General features: G+C 40.7%; 4 protein-coding genes across 4 annotated transcripts; all 4 read left to right on the top strand.

Moving 5' to 3' along the window:
• Positions 1–273: 273 nt before the first annotated feature.
• LOC6537654 (gliolectin) lies at positions 274–5,793 on the top strand. Its single transcript, XM_002098163.4, has 2 exons — positions 274–1,151; positions 5,531–5,793. The coding sequence occupies exons 1-2, from the start codon at positions 656–658 to the stop codon at positions 5,698–5,700; spliced, it is 666 nt and encodes a 221-aa protein (XP_002098199.1). The 5' UTR covers positions 274–655; the 3' UTR covers positions 5,701–5,793.
• Positions 5,794–11,963: 6,170 nt separating this feature from the next.
• Positions 11,964–13,677, top strand: LOC6537653 (putative gustatory receptor 93b). The gene is made up of 2 exons (XM_002098162.2): positions 11,964–13,218; positions 13,279–13,677. The coding sequence occupies exons 1-2, from the start codon at positions 12,235–12,237 to the stop codon at positions 13,465–13,467; spliced, it is 1,173 nt and encodes a 390-aa protein (XP_002098198.1). The 5' UTR covers positions 11,964–12,234; the 3' UTR covers positions 13,468–13,677.
• A 20-nt stretch (positions 13,678–13,697) lies between these two features.
• Positions 13,698–15,064, top strand: LOC6537652 (putative gustatory receptor 93c). The gene is made up of 2 exons (XM_002098161.2): positions 13,698–14,752; positions 14,814–15,064. Exons 1-2 carry the CDS (start codon positions 13,718–13,720, stop codon positions 14,970–14,972), a joined length of 1,194 nt encoding a protein of 397 aa, XP_002098197.1. The 5' UTR covers positions 13,698–13,717; the 3' UTR covers positions 14,973–15,064.
• A 63-nt stretch (positions 15,065–15,127) lies between these two features.
• Positions 15,128–16,594, top strand: LOC6537651 (putative gustatory receptor 93b). The gene is made up of 2 exons (XM_002098160.2): positions 15,128–16,202; positions 16,255–16,594. The coding sequence occupies exons 1-2, from the start codon at positions 15,165–15,167 to the stop codon at positions 16,411–16,413; spliced, it is 1,197 nt and encodes a 398-aa protein (XP_002098196.1). The 5' UTR covers positions 15,128–15,164; the 3' UTR covers positions 16,414–16,594.
• Positions 16,595–16,796: the final 202 nt, after the last annotated feature.

The raw sequence follows: 16,796 nt of genomic DNA, 5'->3' as shown, positions 1-16,796 counted from the left end.
AATTTTGATGTATAATTTTTGAAATTTTATCTAGTTTATTTTCATTCAAGGATTTCCCTTTTATTATTATTTCTACCCACAACAATTCCCACCAATGTTAATGTTACTCAAACGTAAGAGAGAGCGCCTTAAGAGCTGAAGAGAGAGAGAGAGAGAGTAAGAGCGCAGAGTGACCGTTTTTGAAAAGCGAAAGTAATGTTAACGAATTCATCGCCCAAATCGGCGCGACCGAAACTGGTCACACTGCACCGTATATAAGGCAAGGAGCACCGCTCACTGCGGGACTTCGGTCGTCGATTGTCCACGAATTCGGTCGTTTGCGTCTGCACCAACTGCGCTCTATTCGCTCGCTCTCTCTCTCGCGGCTCGCGTGAAAGTCGTAAAGTTACGCTACAGCTCTCCACGATACCAAAAACGAAAAGCACAACCAAAATTCGCCAGCGGTAGAAAAACCGATTGAAACTGCAATTGCAATGCCTAAAATGCGTACGTGAGTTTCGCGCAGTGTTTGCTGTGAAAGTTCAAGTGAAAGCCGAAAGCAGAAAGAAACAAAGCGAGAATACTTGCAAAGCAATAAACCAAAAAAAAAAAAAGTGCAAAAATACCTAAAGTTTAAACAAAGCAAAGGAAACAAGTAATACAAAAAAAAAAAAACATGGCCATGCTGTGTCCGCCGATGGGCTTGGGTCATCCACATGCCGCTCCCGTGCCACGCCCACCGCCCAGCAACTCGGAGAAGAAGAGAATCCGTCGCAATCTATTCAATACCGCACCCAGGGACTCGGAGATCGATCAGCTGTTGGCCCAGGAGCAGCACATGAAGCGATTGTACGTCAAGGAGCGCTACGGATTCGACATCCAGCTGGAGGCCCGTCGCGATGCGGATGCCGCTGCGGTTAGGGGTACGGATACGGATGCCCATGCGCTGCGCGGAATGAGGTATCCAACCACACAGATGATACCCAGCAGCGATGCTGATGAGTGCAATCCGAAGGCAGTCAGCGAAGCGCCGAGGGGCATGGCCCTGACTCCCGCCCAGATCTCCGCCAGCGCACAGCTGATACTCCAGAAAAGCAAGAGCAGTGCGGAATTGGCCAACAGCACGAGACATGGCCAAAAGCCATATGCGACGCAGCCACAAGGCCTCAAAGGTACGCTATATTTTCCCCCCTGATTTGTATGGTAGTAGATATATAGATAGTTCGATTTTCCCAAGAATCACCAACATATGTAAATGTTAGAATAGAGAACGCGAATAGATTGAAACATGAAGAATTAAAAAAGACTCATATTGTCCTTGAATTTCTCATAGATCTCCACACTTTTTGTATGTATTCCATATATGCTAAAGGTTCTATTTACTGAAGGTCCATGTACATACTTCTTATATAGAATGTCCAATAAGCAGACACCTGATTTTAGTTGCCTTTTCCGTTATTCCTTCCTCTTGCGCTCCTTGTTTTGTGCTCGTCCTTTGCCACAGTCCTCACCCTTATAAAATTCGTTCGCTTAGTCGAAAAAAAACCACCCCTGTTTTCTGATTTTTCTAATTTCGTTATTCCCCTTCTGCGTTAATTCTTATTGTCACTTCCCTCTGTCCTCTCTTTCCTCTTCGCTTCTGGGTAGTTTTCCCGATTCGTTGTGGGTTCATTCACGTGCGTATCCTGCGGATTCATCTTTTTGGTTACTCGAAAGTGAATTGGGATTCATGTACATATCTGATGGATAAACCTTTTTACTTTATTTACTTGGGTGTATGTACATATGTATTTCAAACTGCAGCAAATTCACTGCAGATTTTGTGACAGCTTCATGTGTAATAGATGTATGTATTTCAATAGGTAATTGTTTGTAAATAAATACACTTGAACTTTCAACTGTTTTTACTTGTTGAAAAACTAATAAATTTCAACTGTTTTTACTTGAAAACTAAAGTTGGAAAACACAGTTTTCAAAACATGGATGCAGTCTTCTGATGTCTGAAAGTTCCAATCATTCAGACCGTGCTGTTGTGTTTATTATTGGCCCTTTGTTTGGTTATTTAACTAAGCTAAGGGCTCGAATCAATATTTGCAACAACTGTGCACACAAAATGCACTCTGGTGTGTGTGTGTGTGTGTGTGGTGTTGCGTTGGCTTTAGTGCCGTTAGTTTCCCCTTTTTCCTTATCGATTTGTTTGGCAGCTCTTCCTCATCAACGCGCCACACAAACTTTCAAATTTCAATCACGTTTTCTTTTTTTTCGTAGTAGCTTAAATTCGTTTCTCTATATTGAAAGCTTGTTTTTCGGTTTTTGTTTTGATAGGAGTTTGTTATTTTGCACATCTCCATTTTGGCCCCCTGCTTCCTAACCACTTTGCGAAACAAAAACGCTACGGTTTTTATTCGCACTTCGATTTCATCGCACAGTTTACACTTCTTATCAATTCTGCATGTCTAGGATTTCTGGATTGAAAAAAAGTAAACTAAACCTACAACGTTAAGTATTATTGTAGGTCCATTGCTGTACTTGTTTGAGACAAATTTGAATGGATATTTAATAAATATTATTTAAATATTATTTATAACTTATTTGAAAGCATTTACAGTTTGTAATAATAAAGGTATTTGAAATTATTGAACAATAAAATGTACAAATATACATAAGGAATTTCTATTGCCTCAAGTTTTACCAACAAAAGAGAGAAATATTAAATAATTCTATTGATTTACAATAAAAGTAATAAAAAGCCTCGTTTATGGACGTTCGACTGTACCTTAAATTTTTGACATATTGTTATATACATATATGTATGTATGGCTGCTTTACTTAGCGCTGATATTTCGCTGATAGCGTGGCAATCAGAGAGTGAGAGCGAGAGAGAGAGGGAGAGCAGGGCAGAAAGAGAGAGAGCGAGCTGGTCGCCAGTTTGTCTTTGGTTTGGCAGTGTGTCAAAGCGAAAAAGCTAAACAACAAACTGTACGTCAAAATAAAAACTGTTGAATAACAATCGCGCGCCAAAAATCTTTCCATCTTTCTTTCGCGAAAAGAGATTGCAACAGAAAAGTGAACAGAAGAAGCGTAAAATGCAAAAGGCAATTAATTGAGAGACCTCAATTAAATTTAAATCAGCGCCAACGCCTTCTGGTTTTCATGATTCTTGTTTTTGTTGTTGCTAGCTGCTGCAGTTTGCCAGAGGAATAATAAAAACAACAAAAAATCAACTACTTGGCACACGACCATGGCGACTGTACATGGGTTCACTGTAGTTGTGTCTGTGGGCTCCCCACTTCCCCTTCTCTTGTAAAGGCCGCACCCACAACGACAAACGCAATCTCAACCAGAGGGAAACAACAACAATCCGCTCGCTCTTATACGACGACGTCAGCCCACTCACACACATACACACACACGCAAACGCACGTAGAGAGATACGTTTTCAAAGAGCGAAAGCAGATTTTGTGTTGCTCGCTCTCGCTCTCTCTGTTTGTCTGCGTTTTGGCGCGAATTTCTTATTTTCGTGTTTATTTTTAGTCGTCTTCGCTGATAAGCTTGCCGCGTGTGTGAGTGTGTGTGTGTGTGCGTTATTATGCGTAGTAGTACTACGCACGCACGTTGCTGGCTGGATGTTTTTCAAAACTCGTCGTGAAGGTCACGCACACCATCGAGCGCAATTCGCGTAAGTACAGCAGCGCCAAATGTTGTGTTTTGTTGTGCTGTGTACTTTTGTGGCAGGTCCGAAAAACGCGTCGAAAGGCGGAGCGAACAAAAACAAATCAATTAAAGAAAAGTTCTGTTATCTCGCCATTTCTTGCTATCGTGTGTTGTTGTTCTATTTTTTATTTTTTTGCCATGTTTTGGTCACCACTGTACTTTTACCAAACAGTTGGCGCTCTATAGGAAATATTTCTATGCTATGATGATTCATATGATCTACTTCGGTATTTTACATATTTCACTAACAATTTACAGCATCTCCCTTGTACCTATGTATGTTTGTATGTTATTATTAATACGGAAATGATGTTTTCTAAGCGGTCTATTTGGCTTTCGTGATTATGTTTTGCTCGGCCTTCTTGGCCACGCCCCAAAAAGCACGATTATGTTTGTGATTTCCCTTGAAATTTATGTTTTCTAATTATGCATGCAGAAACTCTCTCGTGGGCTCCCACATAAATATTTATAATGGGAATTCTTTGTTTTCATCGCCGACTCTCTCTCCACACACATTTCGTAAACAAAACGCGTCTTGTTGTTGTGCAAGATGGAGCGAGACAGAGCTAACTAGTTGGAGCGGCGTGCTCATAATGATAACGGTAAACGCACAACCACCCTCCGCCCTCCCCACCTCTCTCTCTTGCTATCCGCCCGCTTTTTACAATGGAAACGATCGTTTTGCCGTTTTTCCTTCCTTCTTCTTCTTCGCCTCTGTTTCGCTTGACGTTCTTTGTCGCTGGCTTATAATTTTCTATAACTGTACATTTGATTATATCGCCAGAAGCGCGACTCTTTGGCTGCCAGCGATTTCCCTTCTCTTTCTCGGGGGCTTTAGCGTTTCAGGCACACGTTTGTAACGCCCAAAAAGTTCGGGTTTCCACTTGTTGCGCTTTTCGTTCCACTTTACTGGATACATTTGGCACAGCATCTTAACTTTATTTATTTACATTAACTTCAAAATTAAACCTTGGCTTTAAATAAGCGTAATGGCAAGAAACTTTCAATTTCAAAGAATCATTGTTTTTCTATGATGGTTCTATAATTCCATAATTTTTCATTCATATTTTTCTTAATACCATAATTATAATAGATGGTTTAGTGTGCTTAAGTATTCGGTTTTCTAAGAAAGTCTTGCGGCTATTCAGCTTTTAGGTCACTGCGCAGTGTCTGCGGTTTGGTGAGCGTCTTTGTACGATCGTGTAAGCTCTAGCGGTTTACGTGATGAGGCAACCGCAGCTGCCAGTGATCGAGGTTTGATAGAAGTACAGTCGCAGCGCTCTAACTCAAACTGACATTTAGCTTTTGAATTGACAGTTTTAACCGTGGAGATGACATTCTTTGTGAATAAGTTACAAATTTAAAGAAACTTTTATGTGCTTGAAATGATTTTTGGGATATTTTTTCAATTTTAATAACGATTGATTGCATCCCAGACAAATGCAGTTTACCGATTGCGCTTATCGCTGTGACCATGACATTTAGTATATCGGCCAGCCGACCAGGTACAGGTTTACTGTACTCTCTGAGTACAGCTCTACTATCATGGGGCTTGCACAAGTGTGCATAATTCCACGGCGATAAGAAGGCTGTCCGTGAAGAAACGAATCACACCCACTGACAACTGACACGTATGCAGTATAGTATTCCCAATTGGATTCGCTGCACTTTGTTGTATTGCTTTCCCTTTTGCCTCCTGAAGGTCAAATATGACGCTGGCACTTTTAGTTTTGTTTTCCCATTTCCCTTTTGCAGTGTGATTAGTCATAGTAATTTATTTAGCTATTTAACAATGCCAAATACTAAACGTTTACCCCCTTTTTCTTATCTTTTCCAGGCATGTACAACGTTCGCAAGGCCGTTAAGGGTATTTCGAAAGCCAACGTCAAGAATAGTTACAACAACAACGACAACAACAGCATCATCATCAGCAGCAGCAACAATAACAGGAATATGATTAACAATGTGGATAATGGTACTAGCGAATTGGCAGATCAGAAGCAGTAACTTGGGATCGGGAATCGGATCAAGAATGACGATGACGACGGCGAATGGCCCCTGGTGGAGCAATAATTGCAATATATGATATTTATTGTAAATGTAATTTTAATTTCTAAAATAATTTGTTTATTTTTTTGTACCCCCGCCATACACAGATGCATTTGTGTATGGATCGTACGTTTGTTTTAAACCAAGACTTGTCCCAAAATGTTGTTGCATAAAAAAATGATTAAGTGAATGAAAAAAAACAAAAAAAAAAATATGATGAAAAAAAAAAAGCCAATCAGAAACAACAACAAAACAAAAAACCCAGAAAAGATCGGCGCGCGTGCACGGCCAAAAACAGGCAAAAAAAAACAAAAAACAAAACTATGATTAATAATTAATAATAGTAATATATCCGGATGCATGGCGATATCGGTCTTATAATGGAAATTATTAAGTTATGGATACGTGCTAATGTTAGACAAGCGATCGACGGCGCCATGCATCCATTATATAGACTTTAAACCCCAACCCAAACCAATTCAAGCGTTCTCAGCGTGTTTTCGGGTCCAGATGCACGCGTGTGCCAAAAGTATTTACAATTTACTTTGTGTCATGATCTCAATTATTAAAAACAATTTTATTATTTTGTTTATCTAAATGTAATTATAATTGAAATTATTTAAAAATTCTTCTTAGCCCTCAAACAAACACACACTCTCTCACACACATACACACACCCCCTCTCATTCACACCCCACACACACACACTTTTACACACATACACACACCCACCCACTCTGTACTCATATTTATTGTATGTACATTTTCGATGTGACATTTTAAATTGTATGTACTGTCTATGTATAATAACTTCGTGTCTATGGCCAAATTATTTCCCCTTTAAGAAACCCTCCCCCCCTTTTTCGAAAATCTATATTGAACAACCAAACTGTGTATATTGTACGGAGTATTACCAAAACTCCAAGCAGCTAAATGCGAAAACCCACAAAAACAACAACAAATACTGTGCATATTTCCTTAAAAACTTTGTACGAAAGCAAGATGAAAAAAGAAAAAAACTATTCTACTGTACCTCTCAAGCAAAGAGAGTATCAGAAAAAAAAACCAAAACAAAAAAACTCTTAAAAATACAAATGTAAAACAAAAAAAAAACGTTTAAAAGCTTTTTATTTGCCTACATTGGCCGGGTGGAGTTTTGTGGAGCCCTTTTGGGCCGAGATGGCGTGATAATTCTCAAGCGTAAAGAAAAGCGGGGAAAGATGGAAAGATCCATAAGTGGATGGGATGACTCAGCTTTCGAACCTCGGGCTGCGGATGCAACAGTTTCTCCATTAGACAAGAGCCGCTCTATTGTTTCCGCGCACAGTGAATGCCCGATAATAAGCGAAGAAATTGGAAGAAGTGGCGCCCAACGTTACCTGAATGGCATGATGACTCTCCATTTATTATAAAATTGTAGAAAATTATTATATATCATCATCTTTATCAAGTATGTATGTACATCCATTTAATGACCATTTTCCTTAGATATGTATGTAAAGAAGTTTCTATATGACCGATTTAAATTGTAGTTTTCTTTTTTCGAGTCCTCACTGTTCTAATTACATTCGATGCAGAGGTTTGGTGGGCAATCAAAAAGTGAAGTGGATAGGAAAGGAAGTGTAGACCCTTTCCAATTAGTGTGCTTTCCCATGTTCGCTTTCATCGCTAATCAAGCGCAGCAATTTGAGAGGCTTCACTGTGGGCTATCGGGGGCTCTCTCAATGGGAACACATGTGCATTTGGCCCGCGGACATTTCGGAAAATGCTTTCTAGTCGTAATTTGTGTGCTATTCGTACAAATGTTAATGTGTGTGTGTTGTATCTACAATGTTTAGCTGGTGGAGTGGAGTGGGCACTTAATATTAGATTGGCTGCGACTTCCGGCGAACAAAACGATCGTTGGGCGTTTGATGATGATTGATGCTGGCCAACGTTCGCATTTAACCCACATTCATCCTCCTAATCAAGCGGATGTGGATTACGGATTTACAGAAATCATTTGTTCATGTTAAAGCAACTAAAAACGCTCTTCAACCGGATAAAATAGTTGTAGTGATTAGAAAGTTTCTAGCAACCATTGCCATTTCAAGCATTTAGCACTGCTCTCTTGAGCGAATCAAGAATGCAATAAGCTATAATAATGGCACTGCTGGCAGAATGGCAAATTACATGCCCTGCATTTAGTAACAAGCATGTACAACATATTTGCCCACTTAACTAGCGGTCTGGTACGGTTATTAGCATGCAATTTCAAGATTTTAATGGCTCTGCACTCGCATTGCAATCACACACACACACATTCACACACACACACTCACATACACACATACGCATTCACGTAACGCAACAGAGCTCAGGCGTACAATTCTGGATGTAGTAATAGCACTCAAGGTGAAATCAATAAGCAGCGACTATTTGAATTTAAAGTTCTAGACATAACAACATTTTCTTTGAAAATTGCTAGAAAAGTATAAGTTGTATAAGTATAAGTTGATTTCCCAATATCGTGATAAATCAGAGAAATTAATATTAATTGAATGAATTCGGCTGGATTCTTAATGGATTAAAGAAATTATCCATTCAAATAACTTGCAAAAGGGAAAAAAGAAGCTTACCTTAAAAGATCACTAGACTTTCTTATTTAAAAGTGAAAAGATATGGCAGAATGGCACAACTTTTCGATTATTAGCTTTTAGAGCCGTTTCTCAAGATCGCAAGCCCTATTAATTTGCCCGCCATTGTGGGCTATGTGTGCGGGAATGAGAAGGGGAGAGAAAGAGAGCTAAAGGTGTTTGTACTCTCGGCAAAGTCGCGTTGGCCGCAATTCGCAATTCGCGTTTTTTGTGCATTCGCCACGCAATAAATTCAAAGCTGCAAAGCAAAATTTATGACGTCGATTTGAGCGCGCCATCTCTTTCTGCCATAACGGTATATTTGAAAAAAAAAAAAACAACGAAATACAGGGTGTTTGTACTTTGTCGTAGGAATTGCTTCTCTATTTCTTCTTGCTTTCACACTTTATTTGACTTTTCGTACACTGCAAAATCACAATAATTTATGGCACGACCAAACGGCGGAATTTAATTGCATTCCGTTTTCGCATTAATCACCATTAATGTCAGCGGCTGCATTCGAGTGGGGTGCAATGTCTGGAAAAGCGTGAAAAGCGAGCCAAGGCCATCTGACATCCAGTCAGTATGTACGCATGTATGTTTGCATCTATGTGCATGTACATACATTATATACATATGTACATATGAAAATGAAATCAATCAGCCCTGAAGTGTGTGCCCCCACTCCCCATCTCGCTCGCACCTTCGGCAATCCCGCATGACGTGAGGTCAGCAAAGGGGAAAAAATGAGGAGCACTGTGGAGCTGGCTCCATCGGCCAATGCTCTAATCTCCTGACCAACTTGTGGCTTCGCATCTTCGCCTTGGCCCCACTCGACTCGGATCATTGGCTATACCCTTCCATTGCGGGCTTATCAGTTACTTAATCGGTTACTTTATTATTCGAAAGCTGTAGATCGAAAGTTATTTTGAATCATCTGCATAATATAAATTATATGCATAATATGATAGAAATTTATAAAGACAATCAAATGGAGATTTCAGTATCTTATCTGAACGCTAATCAATGATAATACGATGTAACTAATGATCGTACTCATAATAATTCTCATTTTAAACTACATTAATATGAGATATATACAAAAGATCCTGTACATACATAAATAAATCCTTTATATCAAACAATCCTATCATTTGTTTTAAGTTTTGGATATCCCAGCATTTGTTTTGAGTTTTGGATATATGTATGTAAGACTCAGTTTTTTGAGGTATTCCACTCTTCGGCCTGATAAGATAGCCTTGTTTTGCAACTGCTGTTGATGCTGCTGTTGCCATAGCAATTTGAGATGGCCAAGTTCGAGCAATTTGCTGGGCAAATCAACGACATGCAAAGCACTTTTGTTTATTTCGTTGATTGTTCCCACAATTTTCGTACAATGCCGGAAAATGTACGTGCCCAAGCGTTGTTACTGTAATTGCCCTCAAAAAAAAAAAAAAAACTACAAAAAAGGAAAAAAAAAAAAGAAAAAAAGCGACCAAAGCGAACAGAAAATAAAGAAGATGAGGGGAAAAAAATAAATCATACAACGTGAAAATTCTTTTCAAATGCCACACAAAGGCGAAAAATCCCAGAGGGGCAAACGTGGGTGTGCGTGGAGAGGGGGGATTGCCACTCGAGGGGGAATCCCCCTGCTTGACAGACTCGAAAGATCTCTCAGATGCGCACTGTAATCGTTCCCAGTTTTTCGGATAGCACAGCGAAGATGTGGCGCAGAAGATACGGCGGGGGAAGATCACGTACGGCATGAAATGGGGGCGTCATATACATTGGCTCAAACTCGTAGATGGAGCGAGCTTAGAGCCAGGATCGCATCCCATTGCCGCGGATCGTGAGCGTGTGAATCACTAGCAAAAGTGTGAGATGAGCCGATGAGCAGGCCAACTTGGCTCTTGAGGGAGGGACAGCCTAATACATAAGTACTCGTAGATCTCTGAAACGTGATCTTAAAATGGAAACGTGTTGCCTTGTTATTGAGATGTCGAGACCCTGGCAGCTGAGTAGCCTTTTTAAGTCCGGAAAATGAAGGGAACAAAAAGGAACTTTTCAATACCAGACATCGAGTTGCGAGATTAGAAAACCCACAGGGAACTCGAACTTAAACCTTCTGACAGCCCACTAGTTAGAAATATCACTCTCACTTGTCATTGTCAAACGAAAGATTGTTTAAGAAAGATTGTCAAGTTGCCAACAAGTGTGCGCATTTCATAACCATTCCAATCGCAGTTCTAAGTCAACCAGTTCAAGTCAAGTTCCAAGCTGGGAAAATGAATACTGCCCATATAAATGCGAATATTGTGCGCGTATGGTTGTCTATTGCCAGTTATATGGGCTTGGTATCCGTACGATATAAGAGCTCAAAGGATGTCATATCCTTGGAGGATCGGTCGTGGTGGAAGTGGTTTGCCGTGATCCAGCAACTTGTGCCGCTTTGTATTTGCCTCTATCGGTTCAACCAGTTTATTTGGACTGAAGAGATATTTCCTCAGGTGGTTCATGTTTTACATGTTATTGTTTTAGCATCGACCTGCTTATCCATGAGTCACCTACAAATTTTCCATGGCCACGAACTGATTAAGTTGCTAAACCGATATCTTTACCTTCAAAGTCAAATAAGATCCTTATGCTTCAAAGAAGCATTAGGTTTTGGAGGTGGCCAAGAGCTACTGATGATTGTCATCTTTTTCGGTATTCAAATTAATGAATTTATTTTTGTATCTGTATCTTATTGGAATACTTTTGGTGCTGTAGACATCGCATTTTGGGCAAGTCATTGCTACATCACTACTGCAATTAATATGCTTATAAACGTGCATTTTATTTCGTACCTTGGCTTGGGCGTTCTTTATACCGAGGTGCAAAAATCCTTATGCTTGGATTTACACCAAGAATCGAAGTTTATAAAACTGAGCTATAAGTCACAAAAAAGGCTAAAACACACAATGTGCTATTTTAGCGAGATTTGTGATGTGGTTACTTCATTGCAGCGCGTAAATAATGGATACTTGCTTTTTGATCAATTTCAAAAGTTTTCTTATATTATTTTTGTAGCACTAGAAATGTTTTTCTACTGGGAATTCTTAAAATATTGGCATTGGGCTATTATAATTACCATGACGTTGCGTTTGTTTGTTTTCATTTTGGCCATTCAAAGAGCCATAAATAAGTTCAGTTGCATTCAAGAGTTCACTTTGGGCCTATTCTTCGCAAGCGATTTCTCGGATTGGAACAAATCGGTGGGTGTACATATTATAGTATTGTGTGTTAACAGTTAACCTTAATCAAATTTATTATTTATTATTATTTTTTTTTTTTCCATAGGTTGAAGTATTCGTGACACATCTAAACCTGTACAAGTTCAGGGTCCGCCTTTCGAATCTTTTTGACGTAACCAACAAATGGTTCCTTTTAATTATGTCTGGAGTACTGAATTACTTCGTTTTTGTTGTACAGTTTGTTATGCAGACACGGTTGATAAATAATTATAAAGTATTTTGTTTGGCTTAAAATGTACGTTTATCTGAACTTAAGGTTATTGTAATAAATGATGGTAACTACATTTCGATACAGTTTAAGTACTTCAAGTCGATGGCAAAGAACTCAAGTTTAATTTTCCTAATGAGTTCTCCCAAAGTGTTAAGCAGCATTGGTTTTTTTATATTCGTCAAATAGATTGGATTGTTTTCCTTTCCAATCCATCACCTGTCGCAGAGATAAACACGCCAACCTGTCAACACAATAATGAGACCTTATCGAAAAGCTTTTATCAAAATTCTCTAAGATAGTCTATGATTTTCTCGACGAATGGTCAATTACGTGCCGGGATTAATGGAAATAGGAACTCCTTTGTTTTCGTGAGATGAAGGCCTCAAAATGTTCCGTCGGAATTCTGCGTTGCATGTCCATATACGCCAGATATATGGGCTTAGTCTGCTTTCGATTTAGAAAGCAGAAGGATAATCATATGTTGATGGAGGAAATTTGGAGTAATAGTTCGCGTTGGAAGTGGATTTCTGTTACCTTGAGACTGGTGCCACTCTGCATCTATGTATATACGTATGCTGAATGGATCTGTGGCAGAATGCTAATCAGTGAAAAAATGCTGCACTTGACTTGTCTTGGGATTTCGATACCCTGCTATTTGTCAATGATTTACTTGAAGATCTGTCATGGCCCAGAAGTGACACAGTTGGTTAACCAATTTCTGGACATATTTCGCCTGCAGAGATCTTTGCACATCCGCGGAGGAAGAAGTCAATTTGGAGGCGGTAGAGAGTTGTTTCTTATCATTCTCTCAGTTTTTTGTCAAGCTCAAGAATTTCTTTTTATCATGGTGATAGCACGCGAACTTCGTGGTCTTAAGCATATTATTCAGTGGGTTTGCTGCACATATGTGAATATCATCGCTTATTCGATCATGTGCTTTGCTTTCATCTGGTACCTAAGCCTGGGTATTCTGTACGCCGAGCTAAACGAAAATCTGCGTTTTGAGTCAAGTTTACATACGGCATCCTCAAGGAAAGAACATAAAGCTAGGGTACAGAAATCGATGGCACTTTTCAAGGAGATATCCACTGTAGTTAGCTCCTTGCAGGACATTTTCGATGTTCACCTATTTTTGTGCGCACTCCTGACTCTCCTGCAAGTGCTCATCGCTTTGTATAAAATGATCAACGATTTGGGCTTTTCTGACTTCTGGGTTTGGTCGATGTCTTTTAAAAACTTACTGCTAACGCTCCTTCCTGTTTTGGCCATTCAAGAAGCAGTCAATCAATTTGGCCAAGCTCGGCAACGAGCTCTGGATATTTTCTTTGTTGGCAAGTCAAAAAACTGGATCAAATCGGTGAGTAAGCTTATTAATCATGGCATATTGCAGCTCATAAGATACTTTTGTTTGATTTAGGTGGAAGTGTTTGTTAGCCAACTGAATCTAAACGAGTTCAGAGTTAACTTGTTGGGCCTCTTCAATGTGTCCAACGAACTGTTTCTGGTCATTGTATCTGGAATGGTTTGCTATCTGGTTTTTATAACACAATGTGTAATTCTGCATCGCAGACGTAACTTTTATTTGGGAATTTCAGAAACCAACTAAAAGAAGTGAAATAGCTTATAAACAGTTGAATTTAGAATTGTTAACTTATGTTATGTTAACTTTTAATAACCAATGTCAAGCTTATTAATCGACCCAATCCAATTATCATTATTGACTTAAGGCAAAGCATAACATTTATAAAGTGGCTCAAGTAAATAAACAAACCAAGCTTGTATGGAAAATAAAGTATATTAATGAATCACTAAGCTATGTACTTACAAATTTCGAAGGCACAACTGAGCCTTTAGTCATGATTGAACGTCTGAAGAAGGTGAGCCTGCCAGCTCTCTCCGCAGTTATCCTCTTTTGCAGTTACCACTATGGCCGGATCCTGGGAGTGATTTGCTTTGACATCGGCCAAAGGACCTCGGACAATTCCCTGGTGGCACGCAATAAGCCAGAGCTTAAATGGTTGTGTCTGAGTTTCCGACTCATCAGTGCCACGACTGTGTGCTGTTTCTGTGCCCCCCATGTGGCGGATATCGAGGATCCCTACGAGTGGTTGCTCCAATGTCTGCGCCTTTCGGCCAGTCTCATATGCGGCATCTGCATAATTGTGGTCCAGATTTGCTATGAAAAGGAGCTGCTCCGCCTGATCAACAGTTTCCTGCGGCTCTTTCGACGCGTCAGACGATTGTCGTCCTTGAAACGGTTTGGATTTGGAGGCAAACGGGAGTTCTTCTTGCTAATATTCAAATTCATCTGCCTGGTCTACGAACTGTACTGTGAGCTGTGCCAGCTGTGGCCTCTACCCGACTTACTCTCCTTGTTCACTATGCTATGTGAAATATTTCTGGAAATTGGCTCTTTAATGATTATACATATCGGTTTCGTGGGTTACCTCAGTGTAGCTGCGCTTTATTCCGAGGTGAATAGATTCGCCCGTTTTGAGCTGCGGCGGCAATTGCGATCCTTGGAACGTCCTGCCGGAGGTCCTGTGGGTCGCAGGCAACTGCGGATCGTTGAGTATCGTGTGGATGAGTGTATATCGGTATACGACGAAATCGAACGCGTGGGCCGCACATTTCATCGCCTCTTGGAAGTGCCCGTTCTGATAACTCTTCTTGGTAAGATGTTTGGTACTATAATCCTATCCTATGAGGTCATAATCCGGGCCGAGCTGTATCCCCGCAAAATCGGAATGTGGGGTCTGGTGGTGAAGAGTTTCGCAGATGTGATACTCCTTACTTTGGCGGTCCACGAAGCGGTCAGTAGTTCGCGAATGATGCGGCGTTTGGGTTTGGAGAACTGCCCCATTAGTGACCACAAGGAGTGGCATGTTAAGGTAGGCATCTCATGGTAATCCTGGTCATTACAATATACATATGTTCCTCTCTCGTTTGCAGTGGGAAATGTTCTTGAGCCGCCTGAACTTCTTTGAATTTCGCGTAAGACCCTTGGGATTATTCGAGGTGTCCAACGAGGTCATCTTGCTTTTTCTATCCAGTATGATCACCTATTTTACGTATGTGGTGCAGTACGGCATTCAAACAAATCGATTGTGAGATTAAGCAGATGTAATTGAAATGTAATTGTAATTGAAATTGTAATATTTCTACAAGTGAGATAAATATAGTGAACACTGCGTAACAATTAATATACTATGTCATTAGCCAAATTGCAGACCAAATCCAGATAGGAGTCGAGAAGTGCTCAAACAGTCGGCAAACTAATTACTTAATGGGTAAATAAAGTATATGGATGGCTTTGCGATATCCGGGTTGTCAGTCATGTCGCGAATACTGCGCTGTTTGAATGTTTCCAGGATATCTGCGCTGCTCCTTCGCAGTTGCTTTCTGTACGGAACTGTCTTTGGAGTGATCACCTTTCGAGTTGAGCAAAAGGACGCCCAGTTGGTGGCCATCAATCGAAGGAGTTACCTGTGGATCTGCTTGGTTATTAGACTTTTGGCGTGCTGCTTTTATGGCTATAGCTATGATCTATGGTCTGGCCAATATGAGGACATGTACCTAAGGGCTTTCTTTGGCGTTCGATTGATGGGTTGTCTGATCTGCAGTGGCGTTATCCTGGTGATGCAGTTTTGGTTTGGCCAGGAGCTGCTCAGTCTGGTCAACCGATTTCTTCAGCTCTTTCGGCGCATGCGAACTTTGACAAATTCGGAGAAGAATCGATTCGGTGATAGGGCTGAATTTCTTTTGATGTTATTTAAGGTACTTTCCTTACTTTTCGTATTCATGGCCTTTCGATTGATGGCCTCACCCTGGTTGCTGCTCACTTTGCTGAGTGATTTCTACACCTCTGTCAGCACGGGCATGATAATACACTTGTGTTTTGTTGGCTATCTCAGCATTGGTGTCCTCTACAAGGACTTGAACAATTACGTTGACTGCCAACTGAGAGCCCAACTAAGATCACTGAATGGGCAGCATAATTCATTGAATTCGCAACCCACACGAGTAGCTCTCTCCAATTTGGACAAGTGTTTGTATCTCTATGAGGAGATCCATCAGGTGTCACGCAGTTTCCAGCGACTCTTCGATGTACCACTTTTTCTCAGCCTCGTACAAAGTCTGTTGGCCATGTCCATGGTTTCCTACCATGCCATCCTTCGCAGCCAATACAGTTTCAATCTCTGGGGCTTGGTGATCAAACTGCTCATAGATGTGTTGCTGCTGACCATGTCCGTTCATTCAGCGGTCAGTGGTTCGCGATTGATAAGGCGTTTGAGCTTCGAGAACTACTATGTGACTGAGTGTCAGAGCTACCACCGAAAGGTAAGTCCAGTAGCTATTATCTACTAAACTTCATTAACTTCCCATCCTTCAGTTGGAGCTTTTCCTGGGCCGCCTGCACCAGCAGGAGCTGCGCGTGTTTCCTTTGGGCCTCTTTGAGGTCTCCAACGAACTGACCCTGTTCTTCCTGTCGGCCATGGTGACCTATCTGGTCTTTCTGGTACAGTACGGCATGCAGTCGCAGCAAATTTGATTCAACGTCGTATGGTCACGCATTGCTTGCGGCATTGCACCCTCCCAAAAAAAAAAACACTGCGACACGATACACCTGCCAAGCCCACTTGCCCACCTGTCCTGCGGTTGCACGCAAATAAAACAATGAATAAAGAACGGAATTTCATAAAACAAAACTAGAAAGCAAAAAGAAAAAAAACAAAAAGTACAAGAAACAAGCTCAAATCGGCAGTTGCAGGACCCAATTCCCAATTTCCGGCTAACCGTTTGTTCCGCTGCAGTTTTTCCCATGAAACTTGGTCGCGGCATTAATTAAACATTCATGCTGACGTCAAGCAGAAAATTTATGCGCCACTTCGGTGGTTGGCGGGGAGGGTAATGGGGGAAGGGGGGCTCAAGTGC

The sequence above is a fragment of the Drosophila yakuba genome, chromosome 3R, assembly GCF_016746365.2.
Source record: "Drosophila yakuba strain Tai18E2 chromosome 3R, Prin_Dyak_Tai18E2_2.1, whole genome shotgun sequence".
NCBI classification, from domain to species: domain Eukaryota; kingdom Metazoa; phylum Arthropoda; class Insecta; order Diptera; family Drosophilidae; genus Drosophila; species Drosophila yakuba.
Note: the sequence above shows the minus strand (reverse complement) of the source record. Positions and strands in the feature narration are given on the sequence as shown.